Here is a 24,028-nt window from a genome sequence, read left to right as displayed (position 1 = left end):
GGTTTCTGACTTGTGCTTCATAAGGTACACATAGCCATACCGTGATAAATCATCGATGAAGGTAATGAAGTATGAAAAATCACCTCTTGCACAAACATTTAGCAGTCCATAAACATCTGAATGGATCAAATCCAATAGATTAGATGCACGTTCCACTTGTCCAACAAATGGTGATTTTGTCATCTTTCCTTTAAAACATGATTCACAAGTTGGAAGTGACTGTAAGTCAAATAAGTTCAACAACTCATTTTTAACCAACTCATTTATCCTGTCCTTGGATATATGACCTAATCTTAGATGCCACATATAAGCATAATTTTGATCATCAACATTTCATTTGTTACTTTGTTGTAAAAATATCATGGAATCATTAGTTTAAACAGTATACAAATTATTTGACAATGCACTAGTACCATATAAAAGATTATTTTTGAAAATAGAACAAATTTCATTAAAAATTGTAAAGTTAAAACCTTCTTTATCTAAAATAGGAATAGAAATAATGTTCTTGATAATGTCTGACACATAAAAACAATCATTCAAAACTAACTTTATTCCAGATTATAAAACTAAATAAACTGTCCCTATGGCTATTATAGCAACCCTTGCTCCATTCCCAAGCGGTAGAGATACCTCATCTTTATTTAGTCTCCTGTTTGTTGTCATCAACTGCAAATCATTGCAAATATGATTACCACATCCAGTATCTAATACCCAAGAAGTATCATTAACTGAAAGGTTAATTTCAACAAAGTATATACCTGAATTAGAACGTTTCTACTTTAGTTCTGCAAGATAAGTCTTGCCATTCCTTTTCTAGTGCCCAATCTTTCCACAATGGAAACAATTTCCTTTCTCTGCTAGACTTGGCTCTAACTTCTTGACTCCACCTTTAGGCTTCACCTTCCCTTTCTAAGAACTTTTATCTTTGCCTTGCTTAGACCAATTTTTCTTTGGTTTTCAGGAATGAGAGGAACCAATAAGCATGACAGGTATCTCCTTCTTTGTAATATCCCGCATCGAGCGATAAGAAGGACCGGAACAACTTACCCTGATAGGCTTACGCGAACTTCCCAGTGGGTCACCCATCCCTGAGCTTCCCCAACTCAAGCACGCTTAACCTCGGAGTTCCTTGCCTACATTTAGCTTAAAAGATATCCATCTGGTGTTATTTCATTTCTCACACTATCCTCGATATATATTAACTTCTATAGGCTCTCGGCGTATTACATTCTCCCCCGTTAAGTACATGACGTCCTCATCATGCGACCTTACAACCGGTGCCAGATCTCCCCCATTTGCATGATCGATGTGGGATTTGCCTGAGATGCCTACACGCACCCCCCTTAGGGACTCAACGTCCTCGCTGAGGTTTGCCCCACCACCGTGCTCAGAGGCTCGGGAGTAGGCTCTGATACCACCTATAACATCCTGCATCGAGTGATAGGAATGACTGAAACAACTTACCCTGATGGGCCTACGCGAACTTCCCAAGGGGTTATCTATCCCTGAGCTTCCCCAGCTTAAGCACGCTTAACCCCGGAGTTTCTTGCCTACATTCAGCCCAAAAGGTATCTAGCTAGTGTTGCTTTCTTTCTTACACTATCGTCGATATATACTAACTTCTATGGGCTCTCGGGGTATTACATTCTTCATTGTCATCTTAGCAGCTTTCAACATGTTAAGAAGCTCAAGAAGAGTAGTCTTAAGCTTATGCATATTGAAATTCATGACAAAATGATCAAATGAATCAGGAAGAGATTGTAGGATAAGATCTACATATGAATCATTATCCATAACATCCAAGGACTCAAGCTTTTCTATCAGGTTTTATCATTTTCAATACATGATTATTGACTGATTCATCTTCCGTCATACGGGCCCTAAAAAGCTCCTTTGAGATCTGATATCTCACTTGTCTGGTTTGTTCACCATACAACTCTTGTAGGTGCAAATGGATCTTTATTGCATGCTTCATATTCTCGTGCTGCTTTTGCAGCTCATTAGACATCAATGCCATCATATAGCAACGAGTATGTAGATCATCTTTCCACTTCTGCCAAGTGGTTAGTTTCTCTGGGGTGGATGCCTCGAAAACTTTTTCAGGTGGGGACTTATCCAGCACATATGTTATTTTCTAAGAATCCAAAATAATTTTGAGATTTCTCAGCCAATTTAGATAATTGGGACCAATCAATTTGTTAGTGTCTAGCAAACCTGCAATTGGATTCTTGGCCATTTTTTATTTCACAAATCTACAAAAATAAACATGATCATATAGCTAAATATTCAATCAATTTTATTCACATATGATTAAGGACTTTTGTCATAAGTGATACTCCCACTATTTTAGTCAAATCTTAGCACCCTCAAGATAACATTCGGAAAGCTTAATTACATAAGCTTTCTAGTGGGTATGAGATCCAATTAAATTTACCATAAACCTGAATAATATCGTAGCTCTTATAATAATTTTAAAATGTAGGTAACTCTTACCAATTACATCTTATGTAATCCTCAAACTATTTTATCTCATATTTGCATAAACTCAAATATTATTGACGCTCTTATGCAAAATATGTTAAGTCAAACCATCATTAACCATAAGTGTGACAAATAGAGATACCCCTAAATAATATTGACGATAGTATTTCTACATATCACCTAATGAACATCAACATGCATAACATATAATATAGATTTCCATACTTAGTATGCCCCAAATATTATTGGCGATGCATATCAAACAAGGTAACTCCTCATATTATATGCTAATGATGGAATGCCACAGTGAAATTAAACTTTTTTGATTTGCCCGCTTGTGACTTAATATTTTATACTTAAAACAATTTTAAGTAAGAGGTTTTTTAATCCTTCATTTAGATCACGAGACATGCATTTAACACATTGCATAAATTAATTTATCATAAGCATGCATCTCATACATAATGATACTAACATGTTATTGGCATGCATCTTAGAAATCATAAGACCATCTCATACAATATTCATAACATTTGAATACAACATAAATAGACATGTATACAAACAGATTACAGCCTTTACAATTATATTGCGCATAACATATTATGTACCGTATAATACGGGGGTTTGGGGGTAGCACCCCCGATGGGGTCAAGACTTATAAGAAATATGTTTCATGATCGTCATCTCTATGCACGACCATATTCCATGAGCCTATTTGATCTATGAACTTTGTCAAGTATAGATCACAATAAATAATGACGACACCTATCAATGACAAATAAAACATAATGCCTTGTAATAACAATTGATTGAAGATAAAGAGTCCCAATATAAAGTATGATCAATTACATAAAATATAATTGGCTTGTCGGGTATAACTCTAACACAACTTACTCTTATGGGCCTGCGTGAACTTCTCAGGGGTCGCCCATCCTTGAGTTACCATAGCTCAAGCACGCTTAATCCGAGAGTTCTTTATCCACAATCAACTCAAAAGGTATCCAGCTGGTGTTATTTCCTTCCTTACTATTCTCGATATATATATTAGCTTCTCTAGAGTCTCTTCTTAGACTTGACCTTGGACTCTCGAAGTATTACTCTCCCCCTCTTGAGCACATGACGTCCTCGTCTATGACCTTACAACTAGTCTTAGATCTTCTCATTTTTGGGGACTACCATCCTAGAAGCCTGCCAGGAGCCGCTCCTTATTCAGGCTCTCGCGCCCCGACGCCACTCCCCGCCCTCATCGGACCGCCTTCTCCAAGGGTCAGCTCTGATACCACATATAACATCTAGCATCGAGTGATAGGAAGGACCGATTCAACTTACTCTGATGGGCCTATTCGAACTTCTCAGTGGTCACCCATTCTTGAGCTACTCTAACTCAAACACTCTTAACCCGAGAGTTTTTTATCAACAGTCAGTCCAAAAGTATCCAACTAATATTGTTTTCTTCCTTACTATCCTCGATATATATATTAGTTTCTCTAGAGTCCCTTCTTAGACCTGACATTGGGCTTTTGGGGTATTACAACCACCAACCTCCATACTCTTACACTTCATTCTAAATATGGTGTATCTGATGATGTCACAACCCAAAATTCGGGGCCATGACCAGCACTATCCCCTAAGAAGCCACAACTCCAATAGGGAATAGTAAGCCTTATAATACACATAATCCTTCAAACATTTAAACACCTCATATACATTACAAAATAATTCCATTGCCTTTAATTGATATTGAAGTGCCCACTAGGCTATAAATTCATTATATGCTTACAGTTTTCAAAAAAAATTCAATTCATATACAAAAGGAACATTAAACCTCCCTATACTCAACTCGTGAGATGAAATGTATGTGTTGTAGCCGGAGCGTGACTAGAGTAAATGAAGTAAAATCATTTACCACAATTCCTACTGTCAAAATGATGTCAACCTACAAAATTTGAAATATTAAGGGGTAAACCTGACATTGACTTAGTGAGGGGTCAAAAGCATTATAATAAGGGAAATATAGAATTAATGCATCCAAGAATAATCATCATATCATGCTATGTCCAATGGTACTTATAACAATACAAGAGATGATGAATAAACATACACATATATGAGTTAACCATTTAAAACCAAAGTTCACATATTCCATTTTCTTGGGGCGGAATGACTCTCACCCACAAGATTCACTTCGGTGGAACCACTCTCGCCAAGTAAAGGCGGACCCACTCTTACCCTAATGTATAAATGGTGCAACAACGACTAACATTTATTGTAGTTAGCATACAGGGTTCTAGCTGTTACTCCATTTAACACACTTTTCATACCATCATTTAATATTATCAAATGCCACATGCAATATATCACGTATAAGTATTACCATCCACAGTCCACACAACATGAATCGTATCTTTCCATATGCACATTAACAAAGATGCAATTTAACCACAAGTGTTAATATGCACAAAACATGCAATATGGATTCCAATTTCCTGTATGCAACTAAAGAACAAGATTATGAATAGTATATATAGAATATCCAAATAATAAGAGATATGAATGCAACAATTATTACCATAATATAATTTACCCACTCACAGTGTTATAGAAAATGGGGAATTCCCTCAAACGTCTTTCTATTGGGGCACGTCAAAATCACCTAACAAAATTATCAAATTACATAAGAATTAAATAAATATAAAAATTTAAATCACCTAGGATTTGGATCAACCCAAGTGCTACAATAGCCCAAAACCCCAAAATAAAACAACCTAGGCCAGCCACACTACCACTGTCGCCGGTCGAATATTTCGACGATCAAAATCTCCCATTAGAAACGCCTAGCCAAGAGGGTTAATATATCCAAAAATGGGTTAAATCTATTAGCTAGATTTTTGTAGATCTAATTTTTAATTTTCGGCCAGATTTACAAAGCACACTGTCAGTCGCCGCCGGCCACTGCGACCAACATTTTTCGGAGATTCGAGGCAACCACCCAACACCGTTAACCCCATTGACAACATACCCAAAAATCAGCAACATCTAATGGCTAGATCTTTGTAGATCTAAGTTTAAAGTCTTAGCCAACCCAACCCACATGTATATACATACATATATCACGATTTTATGCTAAAAATAGGGCTGATAAAGCTAAAGGACTTACCTTCTTGTAGATCGGGGTTGCTTTCACAGTGAAAATGTGGTCGGATCTAAGATCGGACGATTGGTTTGCACAAAATTGGTTGGAAGAGAAAATGAGAGAGAGGAAGAGAGCTGGAACGGGAGGCACAATAAAAGAAAAGGGAAATGAGTTGGGAGCCCTAAAGCTTTTATATGGCCATATGGGCTTAGTTTTCTCTTCTTGGTCCTTCTCAAAATAAGGCCCAACTTTTGGGCCTTACAGATGAAGTGCAAATTGGTGATGGTATAGGTTTGACGATTTCTCATATTGGCTCCACAAAACTCCTTACTCCCACTACCACATTTTCTTTTAATAATGTCTTATGTGTTCCTGATACCCGTCATAATTTGATTTCAGTTTCCAAATTTTGCAGAACTAATAATGTCTATTTTGAGTTTCATCTATTTTTTCTTTTTTTTTGTGAAAGATCAAGCAACGGGGGCGACCTTGATGCACAAACCAAGTAGCGGTGATCTCTACTCTCTTCCACCTTGCGCCATCCATTCTTCGACTACCCACTCCGCCATTTGTCTCTGTAACAGCCCGCCTTCTGGGGTGTGTTATGTCTTAGGAAATTTGGTCTATATATTTTTTTTATTACATTATCCTGAAATTCCCTAAGACCGTATCTAGTGCTAGACGAGATATCTATACTAGAAAATAAATACAAAGCGGAAGCTGAATCAAACCTGCTCATGGCAATGCATATAATAATAACTGGACATGGTATTCATTACAAAGTTAATACATAAGCTTCTGACGATAAATACAATGTATACAATTCTTAAACTATCCATATTACAACATAACATGGTACATTTACTCGCATCTTGATGCCTCGCGTCACTACTCATCACCAATCTCGAAATCATCTCTGCAAGTCCCGACTGGAACGTTGAATGTTCCAGAGGCGAAAACCCAAATTAGATGATAAATCATCTAAGTAAGGGTACATAATGCAATGTCATGCGTGCATGCAATGTCTTACCTCGTAGGTGTCAACTGCACCCTCATGCTGCCTACCATTTTAGCGGCCACCTTTATCAAAGCCAGGGTGTATGAGTGCACCCTTGGTAAGGCAGCAGTGCCAGTTCGTACTCCTTACGACCTCATATGCGTGTGATCAACAATATCGACGTGAATTTATGCATTTCATAATCATGTCATTGATGCAGTCTACGTGTGGGGTTCATATCATAGCATGCCGATATGATAAAAGCATTCTCGAAATTAAACACTTATAACTGTACTAAGTTCAAAGCAGTACACTTACAGTTAAGTTGTCTCGAAAGACGTGTCAGTCTCAAAAATCGTGTCGAGCGGCTATTTCTCGCCGTCAAAGACTCCTAGACATTAAACTTATTTTTAGAATAACATTTTACTTTTTTTTTTTTCATAATTTCCACAATTTCTCTTTATTTTTAAATCTTATCTCTTCAAGAATTGCATAAAAATTATCTAGTATTTCATAAAATCTAATTTATCTTTACTAATATCCCTTATATAATATTTCTATCATTCTGGAATTTTTTTGGAATTTTCCAACTTACATTCCTATTTTTTCCCTTATTTCCTAATAGCTAAATATATAATTATTACATAATAATTATCTAATTTTTCATTTTATTCAATTTCTCTTCACTAATATTTCTTAATTAATGCTTCTATCATTTTGAAATTTTTCTTGGAATTTTCAATTTAAAATCCTATTTTTTCTTTATTTCCATAACAGAAAATTCACTTAAATAATTAATAAAATTAGCATTTTCCAAAACAAATTTCACAAAATAAGTCATAAACAACATTCCAAATTTAATAAAATTTTTGCAAAATTTTATTTTTTTTTCTCTTATTTCTTTTCTTTTCTTTTTTCTTGTGGGCGCGTGCAACCATGCGCCCGATTGCAGTCATATTCTCCGGCGGCCATTTTGCCGCCGGCGACGCCTCGGCCGCTCCAAGCTTCGAAAGAAGCTTCCCTCCTCCTCAATTTCGACCTCCCGAACCCGCTTATGGCCTTAAATTTTAGAAAAAAACACAATAGTTACCTCGATTTTTCGTTTGAAGGCTCGGCTCCGACGAAGTCGCGATTTTCCGGCAACACTTGGATCTCCCTCTTCATTGCTCCATTGGCCACCCAATGCTCTAGAAACGTTGCCCACGAAGCAAGAACTAAAACCCTGCTCTCAAACCTCTCTAACACTGCCTCGAAAGCCCGATTTAAGCTTTGAAACTTTTGGATGATTTGCTTCACTCGAACATAGCTATTTATAGCCCAAATCTGACGCGACTCATCCTATCATGGACGGCCACACGTCCTAGAGGCTACTCTGGCGTCACTTCGGCCATTAATTCCCCCCTACCCTGAGAATCAATTGCAGGCGCGACCATGCTCCGGCCGAGCGCTGCTCTGCAAAAATTCGGATTTTCTAGATTTTTTTTATATATATATATTATATACATATATACATACATACTAAATTATACACATACATATATAACTATATATGTACATACATATATATACCAAATTGTATACATAGCAAGCTATATACCTATGTACATACTAAATTATATATATATATACACATACAAAAATCCTATTTAACCACTAAATAAAAATAATTATTTATCTTAAAATTCTATAATTTCTTTAGGGTCACATACTTATATTATTTCTGGTATTATCTTACCTTAATTAAGCCAAATTACATATCATATAAACATAATTTAATTAAACCAAATATACTATTTATTTATAATGACTTAGGGTATTACAGTCTCTCTCCACTGGTCTGGCATGCCCGACTCAAACATCCATCCTTCAAAGTTCTTCGTCAAGTCCTGCAACATAATGGCATCTCTACCGCTTCAATAACATATTCTCATTATTCCTCTTGTAAGCTTAATAAAAGTCATAAGCTCTCGTTCCATGCATTCTCCATAGCCACCACTTCTCATTTAAAGCTCATTTTTTTCAATGTATAGGGTCATTCCCCAATTACTTCCATCAACGGTCTAGATCCATATGTGGGAAGTCGAGAAAGACAACCATTGTCGCCATCGTTACCCAACGGGGGCGACCTTAATGCATGGACCAGCTGATGCAGTGACGGTCGGTGAGGCGAGGCGACGATGGCAGCGAGGCGACAGAGGTGAGGCGACATGGCAGCGAGATGCGGCGGCCATGGGAAGGGAGGCGAGAGAGCAGGGCAATGGCCCACTTTGCAAATTTGCAAAGTGGGCAGGGGCAATTTTGTTATTTTACTCCCTTTCGATAACTGCGTTGGTAAGCATGTCTGGCTCTCAAGACTTTTCCCTTCAGAAGACTCTCAGGGGGTCTTTTTCTTAATGCTGATATTTACTATCCGATAAGGATAATGCTACACGACCAATTTTATCATGTTGTTAATAATTTAATTTATCGTGATATTTTGACATTAAAATATCATGATAAATTAAACGCAAAAAATCAATCATTTGAATCCCGCGCCTTCTTTCTCATGCTATTTCTCATTCTCTTTCTCTCTCCTCTATAGTGGGATCTCCTCCACTCGTTGCTATTACCAGCTTCTCCTCCACCCATCCCTCGCCTACTCTTTATCTCTCGCTCTCATCGTCGATCTTTTGCTCTCGCTCCCATTCTCTCTCTCTCTCTCTCTCTCCCTCTCCTTTTCCTCTTTCTTTTTTCTCGTTCTCGTCATCATTGTAGTTGCAGTTGCCTCCGTCGCTATTGAAGTCGTTGTCATCAACGCTTCTGATCGCCACCGTCGTTCGCTTCCACCGCCACCGCTGACGCCTCCATCTCCTTTTCTTTTTCTCTCTCTTTCTCTGGGTCTTCACTTTCTCTTTGTCGTCACCTCCATCTCCAGCCATCGTCGACGCCTTCATATTACAGAAGCATTGATCATTTTGTTATCGCCGTTCACATCTATTCAGCAACCAGTTGATCATTTTGCTTCTAATTTTAAAAAAGTTAAACTAACACATATATAAATATATAGTATATTTACTGAAAATATATTTGAATATAACTTTGGGTTAAATACACATTTTTTTAAATAAAAGTATAAACTAAACAAAGATACAAATAAATAACATATTTTGGGTTAAAAATATTTTTATGTTATTATTTATTTATACTATTTGCATAACATGAAATATAATACTATGATTTTGTATCACTTTACATATAATTTTTTACTTTTGTAAAATGTGATATTATGATTTTGTATAATTTTACATACAAATTTTAACCTTTAATTCTAACAATATAAATAAGTAATAACATCAAAATATATATAATTATTTATACATAAGATAATTATAAAATATATCAAATTTCTTATTTTGTATGAATGATAAAGAGAAGAAATATAATTGCATTGTGATTGATATATTTGAGTATATTTTTTTATTAAAAATAAATATTATAATATTATAGTTTATAGTTTGATTTTATTTTATAACTTAAAAAATGAAACAAAACTACAAAATAATTTTTTAAAAATAGCAAGTCAAACTATGCTCTTAAAGGTTCAACATATTACAAGCTATGCTCTTAAAATTTTTAAAAGTTTCAAAATAAATTTAATTTGGTCCAAATAATTTTGTATAATATATTTTTAGTTTATAATTATATTTAAAAAATATATTTTATAGAATATACTAAAATGGCGACGAATGACAAATGGTGGCGGAGGCGGTTGTGTCGGTGGTGAACGGTGGTGGGTGCAGCAACAATGAGGACGATAACAGAGAGACATAGGAGATGAAGGTGAACTCTTGACAAACAGATCAACAGCGAGATGAGTATTGGACGGATAGTGAGAACGACAGACTGACGGTGAGAGCGAGAGCGTGAGATCGACTACTGGTCACGCACTGTCGATAGGTCACACATTGCACGATGAAGAACCAGACGGTCGTGGGCAAGAACGAGAGAGAGAAAGAAAGAGTACGCCGGAGACGGCAGATCCAAACCAAGCGCCACTGGAATCTGGCAGAAGATACGATGTTGCACCCACCCAGATATAGTTGGTGTCGACGTTCGGAGTTGGTCGATCGTGATTCATAGGCCCGCAATGAGAAAATGAGTGCAAATGAAAAGATGAGGAACAAATAAAACAAACGATAAATCATACACACGGAAGTTTTTACGTGGTTCGACCAGAATGATGCCTAGCCCACGACTGTTTTCTTGTTATTCTGGCAGAGTAACAGTATATCATTGTTGTTCTCTCCCTTTACAATGGTTTTTAATCCCTATTTATAGTGTGGAGTGTTTATAATTTTTATAAAATTTAAAAGTGGAAGGATAATATTATACGGGACAACGTGTCATTATCAACTCCATAAAATCGGGAGTGGATTGGGCATTACTAGGGATTTAATTTTCCTCAGATAAGGTAGGTGGGTCCCGCCTCCGTTTATTTCGCGGCCTTGTTGTTATGCGAACTGAGTGATTTGGTCAGCGAGCTGACAGCATCGCTGGGAGCTCGCTTTGGTTGCGCAATTTGAGCTTGGGTTTCGGCGATGTGCAACCTTACTTTGACGACCTAGATCTTGGCTTATTGGCGTTCGGGAGGTTGGGCCGGCCTGTTGGGTCGAGTATAGCCTATAAAAAATGTGGTTCGAAAAATACCCATAACAATTGGAGATGACACAATGAGAGAGAAAAAGAGAACGAGAGAGCTACGCACGCACACAAAGTGGACCAGATACGCACGAAGGAGACACATGCAACTTGCAGAAGCTGGCAACAATGGTAGAGAGAAAGAAGTAGGCAGCAATGGTGGAGAGAGAGAGAGAGGGCGAGGAAGAAGGCGTGGGCGGGCTTTCAAAATATTGGTAGGGGTAAATTTGTAATTGTGATAAAAATATATGTGTAATTTCAATTTGAGTTGCCCACCAAATTGTCATCTAGATTGAGCATGTATCATTATCCATCCAATAAACTTTCATGGATTGTACCTTTATCTTTCGTTCATTTAGTGGCTGTGATTTTTCTAAGGTTTTGACGGTCTAGATTATTGCTTCCACTTTCGCTTCGTCTTCCCAAGTCTTCCTTGGTCCCTACCAAGGCCCAATCCACCCACTCCTTGAAACCCAAACCCACTTCCTTGGGGGTGACATGGGAGCGTGCCGTTGGTCCAGTAACGGCAGCAGGACTTGCAGAAGTGGCGGGGCTGAGAGAAGTTGTAGTTGTTGTAGTAACAAAACTTGGTGTTGGTGGAGTCGCAACGTGGGCAAGGGAGGTGGCCGGGCTCCGGAGCCGGAGCACCCACCTGGATTTCTATTGGTTGAAGATAGAGAAAATGGCGCTGATCTTGGTGCGTGCTTGGTGCCGTTGATAAGTATGGGAAAGATTAGGATGAGCTAGGGTCCAGTAATGCATTTCCATTCCATTACAGCTTCTGATTCTGATGGTTAATTAACAGCTTTAGTAGAGTTTCTGTCGGCTCGGCGACAATTGGTAATGGTATAATGGTAATATGAACATGTGAATAATAACACATCTTAACGCTCTGGTCTCTTATGTAGAAAGTCTTAAGATGTTAATTACACATCTTAACGCTCTAATCCATTTCCATTCCATTAACAGCTTCTGATTCTGATGGTTAATTAATAGCTTTAGCAGAGTTTCTGTTGGGCGACAGTTTCTGTCGGCTCGACGACAGTCTCTAGTCTTTTATGTAGAAAGTCTTTTAAAGGCCCTTCCCACCTTTTATTTATTTTGTTCCGAGTGTCAAGTTTGTCCATCTACTTTGATTTGGAGGCCAAATTAATCTTCTTACTTGAAAAATGCTCAAATAATTTATCATGCTTCTGAGCTCAGAAACCCTTTTTGCTTGATTCAAAGAATCATTGATTTTCTCACTCCCCTTCTCTCTTTCTTTATTCTCTTCTTGAGATGATTGTCCTTGCACGACTCCCATCGTTTGTGCCCTCAATTACGGTAGATAAGATAAATTGTAAATGTAAGATTTTACCTCATTTCGCAGAATAAAAATCAAATTCATGATCTACAGGTATAAACTCGACATATCGCTTATCCGATCGTTTTATTTATGACTTAGAGACTTCTTGTATAATAATTAGCGATAATGATAACAAAGGTAAAGCAATACAAAAGAAGAAATTAATGGAGTAACAATGGTAACACACGGAAACAGTCATCCTCAGCAACAAGTTAATTATAATATTATAATTAATTAATCAAAGATCCCTAAGCTGGCGAAGGGTGATGGGAGATACATATTTTGGGTCACCTTGGAGCAGCTGCCGGGCAATGATAACGTTAGCCGCCTCGCTGGGGTGATAAGGATCCCAGAATACGTGCTTGTCTCGCTCCGAGCACATACTGGATGTTGGCCCGCATGGAATTATCCCTGCAAACTGCCCCCCGTTTCCGCAGCATGCCTTGCTTGCTGTTGTAAACCCTGCAGTTGGCAGTTGGCAGTTGTAGTTAGCAGTTAACAGTTGGCAACGTATATATGTATATATATAATCATCTTCTGTTTGGTCTGGTACTACATGTAATTAATTAGAACTTATTAATTACCATATTTAGCATAGTTTTGGATGAGTTCCATGACAAGATCATAGACGTTGGCATGAACGAAGGTGGCTCCGGCGAGGTTTTGGTTGAGCTGGGCCAGCAGGTCCTTGAGCCGAGCGTTGTACTGAAGGGCCAACTTGTTTGGCAATGCCACACACTCGTCTTCACTTAACCGATTGATGGTCTTCTGATATGGGATGCACCCGATTGGCCCTACATTTCCCACTATAAACTTCCTCGCATCCAGTTTATAAAGTCTCTGCCATCCCCATATAACAGTTAATATATAATATATATTATATGTTGTTGTTTAATTACGGTACGTACAGTAAGTTGGGCACTGAGATGGCTGATAAGATCGTCGATGAAGGCGTCTGGAGTTTGGGAAACCCTTTGGCCGATGGAGAGGACTGGAAGCAGATAATTGTTGAGAAAATCATTTGAGCCTATTGTGACTGAGAAAATGGATTTCTTCATCACGTAGACTCTTGCCTGGGTGGCACCCATCAATTTGTCGATTTCTTTTCTGGTGATGTTGAAGTAATCAACTTGAATGTCCATCGATAGCCTATTAACCTGCATATATATATATATATATATTTAGAAGCCAACCAAATTAAGAATCATAATCGAAATGAATCGATCTTCACATCCTAAAGAATCATGACCATAATCACAATCACACTTAACGAATATTCTTCCGGTGGCGTTCATAATTCCACCGCCACCAGACGCATAATTCACTCCATGCAATATAGTTTTCCCGGTGGCAGTTGGGGCCAGAAACGGCACCGCGTAGTTGGGTTGCCCCAATTCCTCCCCTGAGAAAGAAGAATCGATCAATTAATCAAAAACCACCAAAATTTGTATATATATGTATGTATGTATGTATTTGTATAGAGCTAGCTAACTGTAATTACGTCCGTACCAATAATGTCTCCAATGGTTCTGCCGTTGGTGTAGCGGCCAGTGGGATTTCCATTGGAAGGTTTAAAATCAATGCCATTTGGGCGGATGTTAGCTCTGGACAGAGTCTGTAGGTAGTTGTTATTCCCGGCATCCACCAGAGAATCCCCAAAGACAAAGGAAGCCCCTAGACCCAAATCATGATCTTTACCTCTTGCAAACACGATCAAGCACTCGACCCAGAAAATAATAAGCAACAGAGCCACCTTGAAAACATTATTACTATAATTCATGGCCGCCGCCTTGTCTACGGTTGAAGGACTCAAGCTACCTACCACTACAATACATATGTTTAATTATATGGGCTGATGTCCCATATAAATATATATATATATATATATACATTTACACACGAGTAGAGGAGAAAAGGGAAGCCTACTTGGCATGGGGTGCATGGAAGGACACTTGTAGGCTACCTACTTGGCATGGTTTTGGTTGAGTCCATGCAGTTGGTTTGACTCTTGTTCATTTAGTTGAGAAGAGAATCGATGGATGGATCCGGGGTGATGAATTTCAAAAGGTTGTTCATCAACATTTGCTTATTTTGCTTCATGTTTTAATTATTACTTGTGGCCAGTTGATACATTAATTAAATGTTGTCAAGCTAATTAATCAATTTAATTAAAATATTAATTCTTTGTAGTAACAAGGAATTGGGTAACTGGGGGTGGGGGTGGCGTAACGTAGCAGAACAAGATGACCTAATGGGTGCGTGGCGGCCAGTTTTCAAATCAACCTTGGGCTGAATGAGCCCATAGCCCGGTATATATATATATATATATAGGAATTAAGATCACTGCAGCATCTATCAAGAAATTATAAACGCAAAGCTTTGACGTAATTTGATCACCCCATGCATGGTTGACCGCTCAATTATTACTATCTAATCTATTCCTCGTTGACTCAAAACAATTTTTAAACTTCACTTAATAATATATAATTAATAATTAATAATACAGAAGTACCCATGCATAATGCACCAATATCGCTAGCTAGGAATCGCAACAAGAACACGTTTCGGTTGGATGAGTCCAATTTTGAGTGTTTCTCAATTAGTACTATTCCAATCTTACATTTTCAATATCAAGACTTGGACTTGTCCTTTTTTTAACAAATGAAAACGGAAATTGATGATGATTTTTGTCATGCCATGAAGATGGGTGCCCTTCAGATCGATCAGAGCAGATCTGTATATCTGTATTGTCAATTAATTATATATATATATATGTTAATGTAATTAATAATTAGTCCAAGAAGCAGCAAATTAACCACAAGGCGCATTAACGATAATTAAATATTATTAATGAATTAGATATGCAGTGGGCGACAAAGAGAGGTGTATGTACGTATGTTGGAGATGGCATTGATCTGTTTTGTTTTCAGAAAGGGAACTTTTGGTTAAATCTTTTTGATAATGTCAAGGTATATAGTGTGATTCACACTTGTCAACCTAAGCTAGCTAGCTAGCTAGTGTGATTCAAACTTTTTATAAATTAACTAATCAACTGCCTGCTTGAAAAACTAATTAAATAAAATTTTATTATATATTATTGTTTGTTTGGTAGGTAGACTACCACCATTACCAATATGCAATCAAATATAAATATAAATATATATATATATATATACACACACACACACACACGACACGATTAGATATATATATCTGAAAGATTCATTGCATTAGTAAGTGCTTGCATAGATGCCATTGCCAAGTGCCAACCCTTTTGATAGTTTTGACTTCAAATCAATCTTCTTAAACTAATTAATTGCTTAACATATATATATATATATATAGATGCTGTATCGCTTTCTATCTTTAGCTGTTGTGTGCCAAATCCAACACGGGCACTACCCTTCCAATAATTTAACTAACAGAAATTTCAAAAAATAGGACTTTCCGTACTAAATTTTTGTAAAATATGACACTATACAAATCTTTACAAAATTAGGATTTTTGAATATATATTGGATAAAAATATTCATGCTTTTCAATTAACTCTCTCCTTATTATTCTTTTTCAACAGCGATTCTCCTTCTTTGCTAACACATGTATGTAATATGTTATAAATTTGCCAACACGTGATGAGTCGAGTATTTTTCAATTATCATTCTTTCACACCACCATTATTCATCATCGTATATGATGGAAGGCGTCATTAGAGTTAACTTCTCCCAGAGACACGTGAATACTTACTGAACCCAAACAGCTTCCACCGTTGCAAGATCTTAGTTCAAAACACAAACTTTTACGTAGGTAGAGATGTTTGTTGTTAATATTTTTGATCCATACATAACACTTAAATAGAGTGTCCCATAAAAGTGAAGAATAAGTTGCAGAAAATTAATGTTATTTTGTATGTTTCATCCACTTTGTAACAGAAACTATTTTCATATTTTTGTGCAATTTTTATTATTATTGATATATATTTAATCAAATGATACATTTGAACCGATATCTATTAATAATTGATATATTTGCATCGATATCTTTTAACAGATATCTTTACATCTATATTTATCAACAATCGATATCTTTGAATAGGTATCTTTGCGTCGATATCTTTGAATTGATATCTATCAACAATCGATATTTTTTAATCAATATCTACAACAGATATCTAAAACTTTGAACAACTTTTGTGCTTGTTTAATAGAAAACTTGCAAAAGGTGAAGAAATAAAAAAAATATAATTAGAATAACAATTTAAGAGGAAAAAGCAAGATATACAATCGTTGTATGTAACGAACTTTGAAAATATTTTCTGCAAATTAATCAGTGAGGAAGAAGAAGCGCCATTGAAAAAGAATAAAAAAAATAAAATAGAATAGCAATTTAGGCGAAAAAAGCAAAATGCATAGTCGTTGTGTGGCAGATTTTGAAAATATTTTTAGCAAATTAATCAACGATAAAGAATAAGTGCCAATAAAAAAAAAAGAATAAGGAGATAGCTTATTAAAATATGAAGATTTTTTTTTGTCTAATACACACTCAAAATCTTAATTTTGCAAAGATTTAGGTTGAGTTCTCTTTATTGTTTTTAAGTCATTTTCAGTTTTTAATTTTCTAAAATAATGAAAACGTGTTCTCTTTACTGTTTTTAAAAATGTATTTTTGAAAACAAAAAAAAAATTGAAAAGAAAACTCAAAACAACAAAAAGTTGTTTTGAGTGTTTTCATCTAAAACAAACTCAAAACTCAAAACATATTTATTTATTCATATTTTATTATTGTAATGGGAAAAAATATTATAAAATTCATTAATTTTAAAATGTATATATATTTTTTAATAATATATTAACATTAAATATTTATAATTTACTTAATAATCAAATTTATTGAATAAAATATCATTACAAAAATATTTTCAAAATTTCAAAGAGAACACATTTTCTAATTTTCTGTTTTGAAAAATAGTTTTTCAAAATAACAAAGAGAACGCATTTTTAATTTTCTAAAAACATACTACCAAAACAGAAAACTGAAAATGAATTCAAAATTCAAAACTAAAAATTAAAAAGTAAAGAGAACGCACCCTATAAACTGTCCTATTTTTCAAAAGTTTAGTACCGAAAGTCCTATTTTTGCAAATTTCCCTTTAACTAAAGGGCATGCAAGTCCATATATATATATATATATATATTCAGCAGATTAATGATTGATGCATAGACATTCATTTGTATATTTATATATTGATATATTATATTGTATATCATATTAGCATATAAATAACATAAAAATGGTACTAAGAGATTAATAACATTGAAATTCTGCCAAAACAAAAAGTTTAGTCTGGAGAGTTGTGCTTCAGGATGACCATTCAAATTCAGCCAAAACAATGAGAGAGAGAGAGAGAGAGAGAGAGAGAGAGAGAGAGAGAGAGAGGTGGAAGGCTCCCAAAATAAGAAAAAAGTGCCTGCCTGCCTGCCTTAATATAACCAACCATTCACTTTTACGTGTGTTTAATCAACCCTAACATTGCTCTTTTGCTTTATAAATAAATAAAAGTTAACATGGTATTTTCAAAGCAGTGGGAAAGCAAATATCTACATTTTGCACAAAATTCATCATCATGCATGCATATATAAATGGCTGATCTTCAAAGTATCATTAGAAATATATATGTGTAACCCAAAAGAGAAAATATTTCAATTAGATATACGCTAATTAATGTTAATATATTCATAAACGACCACCTTATTTATTTCAAAAAATAGGAATAGTGGTATGGTAGTATAATAAAATAACATCATTAATTATGAGAGAGAGAGAGAGAGAGAGAGAGAGAGAGAGAGAGAGAGACGATCTTACAAATTCAAAACATAAATGTACCTATTGAATCAAATTAACATAGAAAAGGAACATGTTTTGCTTAGATTTGAATCTTTTAAAAGAGAGAAAAAGATAATACCATCTAAAGCCTCCCCATTAATTCCTATTGTTTAATCAACAAGAAAGAACCATTTTTTTTTCTTTTAGATATAGTTTGACCCAATTAATAATAATTGGATAATACAACTTTAAATACACAAATTAAAACCATACAACTTAATTACACTATTCTAGTTAACATGGCATCCTCTTATATAGACTACTACTTATTGAATTGTGATGTACACTTGATTAAAATAATTTTTTTTTTAAAACCAATAAAAATAAAAAAACGAGAAACTATAACACAAGCAGGTGAAGCAATCAACCTTCTGTAAACCTGTTATCTTTTTAGGGTTTTTATTAGTAAAAACAAATAATCCTACATATTGCTATAATGATTTACATTAAAGCATGAAATAATAACCTATATTCAATTCAAAAAGCATAGAAATGATTTAAAATACAACGCACAGGGTTACTTTTATATGCATGTATGTATGTGGCCCTGAAGCTGGAGACACACAACAGCTTTTACTTGCCTGATTTTTTGACCTTCAGCCGTCACTGTTCAACAAGGAGCAGAACTTTATGGTGGGCCTTGCAAGTCACAGTGGAAGTGGAACACAACACAATTTTATTGAATGAATTAAACTATAAAATTTTCTCCTCTTTTACTACCGCCAATATAAAACTAAATTGCGCTTCTTGGTTTGTGGAAGTCAATGTCGTTTCTCACAGTTTGTTAAGGCAGGCCAAGGTTACTACTGTAGATTGTGGGTATGTTATCATCTTAACCAGTGGGTTGGGTCAAACTCAATCTCATCTGTGAGAAGAGGAGAGAGAAACTAAGACAGTCAATCAGTCGGGAGAGAGAGAGAGACAGAGAGAGGATTTGCTTTGGACACACACAAGCGAGTAAATGAGCGTTTGATGAGGGGAGCGTCTGCTTTTAATGGGGTTGCAGAGAAAGATTTAAAAGACGGGAGAAACAAGTAAAGAGAGAGCTTGAAAGTTGGAGCTCTTATTAATGGTGTTTTTCAGAACGAAGGGCTTTCTTCAAGGTGGGTCTTCTTGTCTTTGATGACCATTTTTCTTCTGCTACATTTTACTGATTGAGTCTTTCTCGTGCTGCCTCTTCTTGCCAATTTTTCTGGGATCTAATCTGGTTTCTGGGCTCTCTGGTTTGAGTCTTTCATATTCTCTTCCTATTGTATTTCTTCCAGTCTGATGGGTAGGGTTTTATAGTCTCCTAATTGTTTGAATTTCTGTCTCGTCCTTTGTTTTTTTGGGTCGCTCGAACAAAATGATTGAAGTTGTCTGTCTACTAATTCGAAGGATCTCACCGATTGAACCCTAAAATCGGGGGTCCTTTTGGCCTATTTTTCTTTCCCTATTGAGTTTCAGGACTCTGCTGGTGTGAGCCAAAGATGGTCAAATCTAGGGTTTCTGGAACTGAGAACGTTTTGACCAATTCCTAATTCCGTGCCTTTCAATGCATTCTTAAAGCAAAGAAAGTCCTTGGCTTTCCCTCCTTAAGACGGGGTTTTGATTTTTGAAAGAAAAGCTCTGCTTCTGGGTAAGCTTTTGGATTGATTCCTCTTGCTTTTTTGAATTAGGTTTTCAAACTGGACCCGCTTTTTGGAGGCCGTTGTTAGATGGGCTGAACGGACCCTTCTGTTCTTTTGGAGCTTGAGCTGGTTTTCTTTCTGGGTTTCTCCCAAATTGGTTATACAGATAAGCTTCAATGCATCTTTCACTATGGAAGCCAATATCTCACTGTGCTGCTCTGATTATGGACAAGAAGAGCCGAAGAAAAGATGGGTCGAGCCATTCAACGGAAGAAATCAAGAGAAACCCATCGTTTCTCAGGAAATTGCAAGAGCACAAGCTCAGGGAGGCTCTTGAGGAAGCATCCGAAGATGGGTCACTCGTCAAATCCCAATATATGGACTCCGAGTCGCCTGCAAGTCCTGATGACGGGTTGGGGAGATCACGATCGCTCGCGAGGCTCCACGCTCAGAAGGAATTCCTAAGAGCCACTGCTCTTGCCGCTGACCGGATTTTTGAGTCCGAAGACTCGATTCCTGATCTTCATCAATCCTTCTCCAAGTTCCTCACAATGTACCCCAAGTACCAAGCTTCCGAGAAGATTGATCATCTAAGGCTGGATGAGTATTCACACTTGTCAGGTTCGGTCCCTAAGGTATGTCTCGACTACTGTGGATTTGGGTTGTTTTCTTTTCTTCAGACTGTTCATTATTGGGAATCCTCCACATTTAGTTTGTCTGAGATTACTGCCAATTTGAGCAATCATGCTTTGTATGGAGGTGCTGGAAAAGGCACCGTGGAACATGATATTAAGACTAGGATAATGGATTATTTAAACATCCCGGAGAATGAATATGGCCTTGTTTTCACTGTGAGTCGAGGGTCAGCATTTAAGTTGTTAGCCGAATCTTACCCTTTTCATACAAACAAGAAGTTGTTGACTATGTTCGATCACGAGAGCCAGTCTGTGAATTGGATGGCTCGGGCTGCAAGAGAGAAGGGGGCGAAAGTTTATAGTGCATGGTTTAAATGGCCAACCCTCAAATTATGCTCAACAGATCTTAGAAAGCAGATTTCAAACAAGAAAAAGAGGAAAAAGGATTCAGCGGTTGGTCTTTTTGTGTTTCCAGTTCAGTCTAGAGTCACCGGTGCTAAGTATTCCTACCAGTGGATGGCACTGGCGCAGCAAAACAATTGGCATGTCTGTCTTGATGCTGGGTCATTGGGGCCCAAGGACATGGATTCTCTTGGATTGTCCCTGTTCAGACCGGATTTCATTATTACCTCATTTTACAGGGTATTTGGGTATGACCCAACTGGATTTGGATGCCTTCTCATTAAGAAGTCAGTGATGGGAAGCCTTCAAAGTCAGTCTGGGCATGCTGGTTCAGGAATAGTGAAAATCACCCCTGTTTTCCCTCTGTATTTGAGTGATTCCATTGATGGTATACCTGGATTGGCTGCAATTGAAGATGAAGAAGGTGATGCAAATGGTGAATTATCCTCTGAAACCCACCAAGGAGCCCAGTTGCCTGCCTTTTCTGGTGCATTCACATCTGCTCAGGTGAGGGATGTATTCGAGACAGAGATGGATCCGGATAACAGCTCTGACAGAGATGGTGCAAGCACCATCTTTGAAGAAACTGAGAGTTTTTCCGTAGGGGAGGTGATGAAGAGTCCAGTTTTCAGTGAAGATGAGTCATCTGACAACTCATTGTGGATTGATTTAGGTCAGAGTCCTTTGGGGTCAGACAACAATGGCCACTTGAACAAACAGAAGGTAGCCTCCCCTTTGCCACCATTTTGGTTTGCTGGCAAGAAGAACAAGCGGCTTTCTCCAAAACCATCTTCCAAGATATACAATGGCCCAATGTATGACAAAGAGATGCATGCAGCTTTTCGTGAGGAACACCATGTGCTATCATTTGATGCTGCTGTTCTTTCGGTTTCACAGGATCTGGACCATCTTAAGGACGTTCCTGAAGAAGAACAATTAACAGAAACAAAACCCTCGTCACAAAATGGTGGAAAGGGTTCAGCTTATCAGCATGATCTGGAAATTCTGGAGGAACCTCAAAGCAGCGGATACTCGGGGGTGAATGGCTCCGGCTTCAACAACCCAACTCATGTCTCGTGGCCTTGCGGTCTCGCAAATGGCTCAACCTCTGAAATCTGCCGGGAGCCAAAAGACAGTGCAATTAGGAGAGAGACAGAAGGGGAGTATAGGTTGTTGGGAAGGAGGGAGGGGGGTAGATATGCTGGTAGTAGGTTTTTTGGTATAGAAGAGCTTGAACAACCTGGTAGTAAGGGAATAAGGGTATCATTCAGTGTGGAAGATCACTCTAAAGAACGTGTAGGACATACTTTAGAGCCTGTGGACCTATCTGTCACAAGCTTGGATGATGAGTACTTCAGCGATGGAGAATATGTTGATCGGCAGGAATCTGACAGAAGGGAACCTGAGTTGGTGTGCAGGTATATTGATCATGTAAATATGTTGGGTCTCAACAAAACCACTCTTAGGCTGCGGTTCTTGATCAACTGGCTTGTGACCTCATTGCTGCAATTAAGGATATCTGCTTCGGATGGACACAAACCCGCACCACTTGTTCACATTTATGGCCCAAAGATCAAATATGAGAGGGGTGCTTCTGTCGCCTTCAATGTTAGAGACAGAAACCGGGGACTAATCAATCCAGAACTTGTTCAGAAGCTGGCTGAGACAAATGGCATCTCTCTTGGAATTGGTATCCTTAGTCACATACGCATTGTAGATAACCCAAAACAGCAACGTGGTTCTTTCAATCTTGAAGATACTGCCTTGTGCAAGCCAATGGAAAATGACCGGCATGATGGGAAAACTGGTTTTGTCCGAGTTGAGGTTGTAACAGCTTCTCTTGGCTTTCTGACTAATTTCGACGATGTCTACAAGTTGTGGGCATTTGTAGCAAAGTTTCTTAATCCAACTTTTATTAAAGAGGGTAAACTTCAAGCTCCTGCTCTAGGTTCAGAGACACAGGACTAGGAAAAAAAAATGGCTGTGCTTAGTTCTACTTGGGAGAAAAGATGGATCTTTGCAGGAAAATTGTAGTGGGGATAGATCTTGGAGTTGAAATGGAATATTAGATACATAGAAAAAGAAGTGCTATTTTGATAATGCAGTAGTCTTTTGGTCTTTCCTGGAGACTTCCCTGGAAATGGGTGAATTTATTCCTGGGTGTTTTTCTGTGCTTGGATTTGTTTCTTTCACCTTCTGGGATTCTTGTAGAATTATTCAGATGGTTTTAGGAAATTGTATCCGTTAGGAAGCCATGAACTCGTACTAGAGTTGAATGGCGCACAACTGTTGTCTCATTTTGAAATCCGGTAAATGCTCTTCAGGCCAATTTGTATTGCTTGTATGAAATATTCTGCCAATTTTACGGGGTTTTGGGTATATTGTAAAATTGAGTGAGATGTGCACTAGAATCATATTGTTGCGGAATTCTTCTGAAGTCTCAATTGTTGACAATCACCACCTTTTATATATATATATATGTATGTATATATGTATGTCTGTATTGTCTTCCAACTGGAAGTTTGTTGGATTTATGTATCTCTGCAATGTGGATAGCTCATTCTTCAACCAGATTGAAGTATGTACAAATTGGCTGGGACCTGTAGCTTTATGCCATGGAAATTATTACTATTATGGGGCCATACCCATCGACCTTTGTTTGCCATGGAGAGTATGGTGAAAGGTTGAATCATCCTTGCTATCCTCTTTTCCCTTTTGTTTTTGTGGATTCTGTATCGTTGGGGTTGGAATGGAACCTTTCTATAAAGCTAGCAGAGAATAGAGATGGCACTAATGCTATTCTTTTGAGGAAATGATAATGATGATTGATGATGATGCTTTTTCCTGTATATATATGTATAT

The 24,028-nt window shown here is 37.1% G+C and overlaps 2 protein-coding genes across 3 annotated transcripts; one reads left to right on the top strand and one right to left on the bottom strand.

Moving 5' to 3' along the window:
- Positions 1 to 12,778: 12,778 nt before the first annotated feature.
- On the bottom strand, positions 12,779 to 14,496 carry LOC127810112 (GDSL esterase/lipase At2g23540-like). The gene is made up of 5 exons (XM_052349378.1): positions 14,149 to 14,496; positions 13,911 to 14,041; positions 13,548 to 13,796; positions 13,224 to 13,479; positions 12,779 to 13,101 (listed from the first exon to the last, which is right to left on the bottom strand). The coding sequence occupies exons 1-5, from the start codon at positions 14,417 to 14,419 to the stop codon at positions 12,878 to 12,880; spliced, it is 1,131 nt and encodes a 376-aa protein (XP_052205338.1). The 5' UTR covers positions 14,420 to 14,496; the 3' UTR covers positions 12,779 to 12,877.
- Positions 14,497 to 19,287: 4,791 nt separating this feature from the next.
- Positions 19,288 to 23,655, top strand: LOC127810072 (uncharacterized). Of its 2 annotated transcripts, XM_052349312.1 has the most exons (3): positions 19,288 to 19,622; positions 19,966 to 20,137; positions 20,296 to 23,655. In XM_052349312.1, exon 3 carries the CDS (start codon positions 20,306 to 20,308, stop codon positions 23,132 to 23,134), a length of 2,829 nt encoding a protein of 942 aa, XP_052205272.1. In that variant the 5' UTR covers positions 19,288 to 19,622; positions 19,966 to 20,137; positions 20,296 to 20,305; the 3' UTR covers positions 23,135 to 23,655. The 2 variants fall into 2 exon arrangements, with proteins under 2 accessions (XP_052205272.1, XP_052205271.1); XM_052349311.1 differs by lacking the exon at positions 19,966 to 20,137 and having other exon boundaries at positions 20,178 to 23,655.
- Positions 23,656 to 24,028: the final 373 nt, after the last annotated feature.

This window comes from Diospyros lotus, chromosome 9 (assembly GCF_014633365.1).
Source record: "Diospyros lotus cultivar Yz01 chromosome 9, ASM1463336v1, whole genome shotgun sequence".
Lineage (NCBI taxonomy): Eukaryota > Viridiplantae > Streptophyta > Magnoliopsida > Ericales > Ebenaceae > Diospyros > Diospyros lotus.
This window is presented reverse-complemented; position numbering and strand designations above follow the sequence as displayed.

Bases quoted from the DNA above. Each gene is read 5' to 3' on its own strand.
- LOC127810112 (XM_052349378.1), bottom strand. From the start codon at position 14,419: ATGAATTATAGTAATAATGTTTTCAAGGTGGCTCTGTTGCTTATTATT. The intron at 14,042-14,148 runs GTACGGACGTAA...CTTCTTTCTCAG, and splicing joins AACCATTGGAGACATTATTG to GGGAGGAATTGGGGCAACCC. The intron at 13,480-13,547 runs GTACGTACCGTA...TGGGGATGGCAG, and splicing joins ATCTCAGTGCCCAACTTACT to AGACTTTATAAACTGGATGC.
- LOC127810072 (XM_052349311.1), top strand. From the start codon at position 20,306: ATGCATCTTTCACTATGGAAGCCAATATCTCACTGTGCTGCTCTGATT.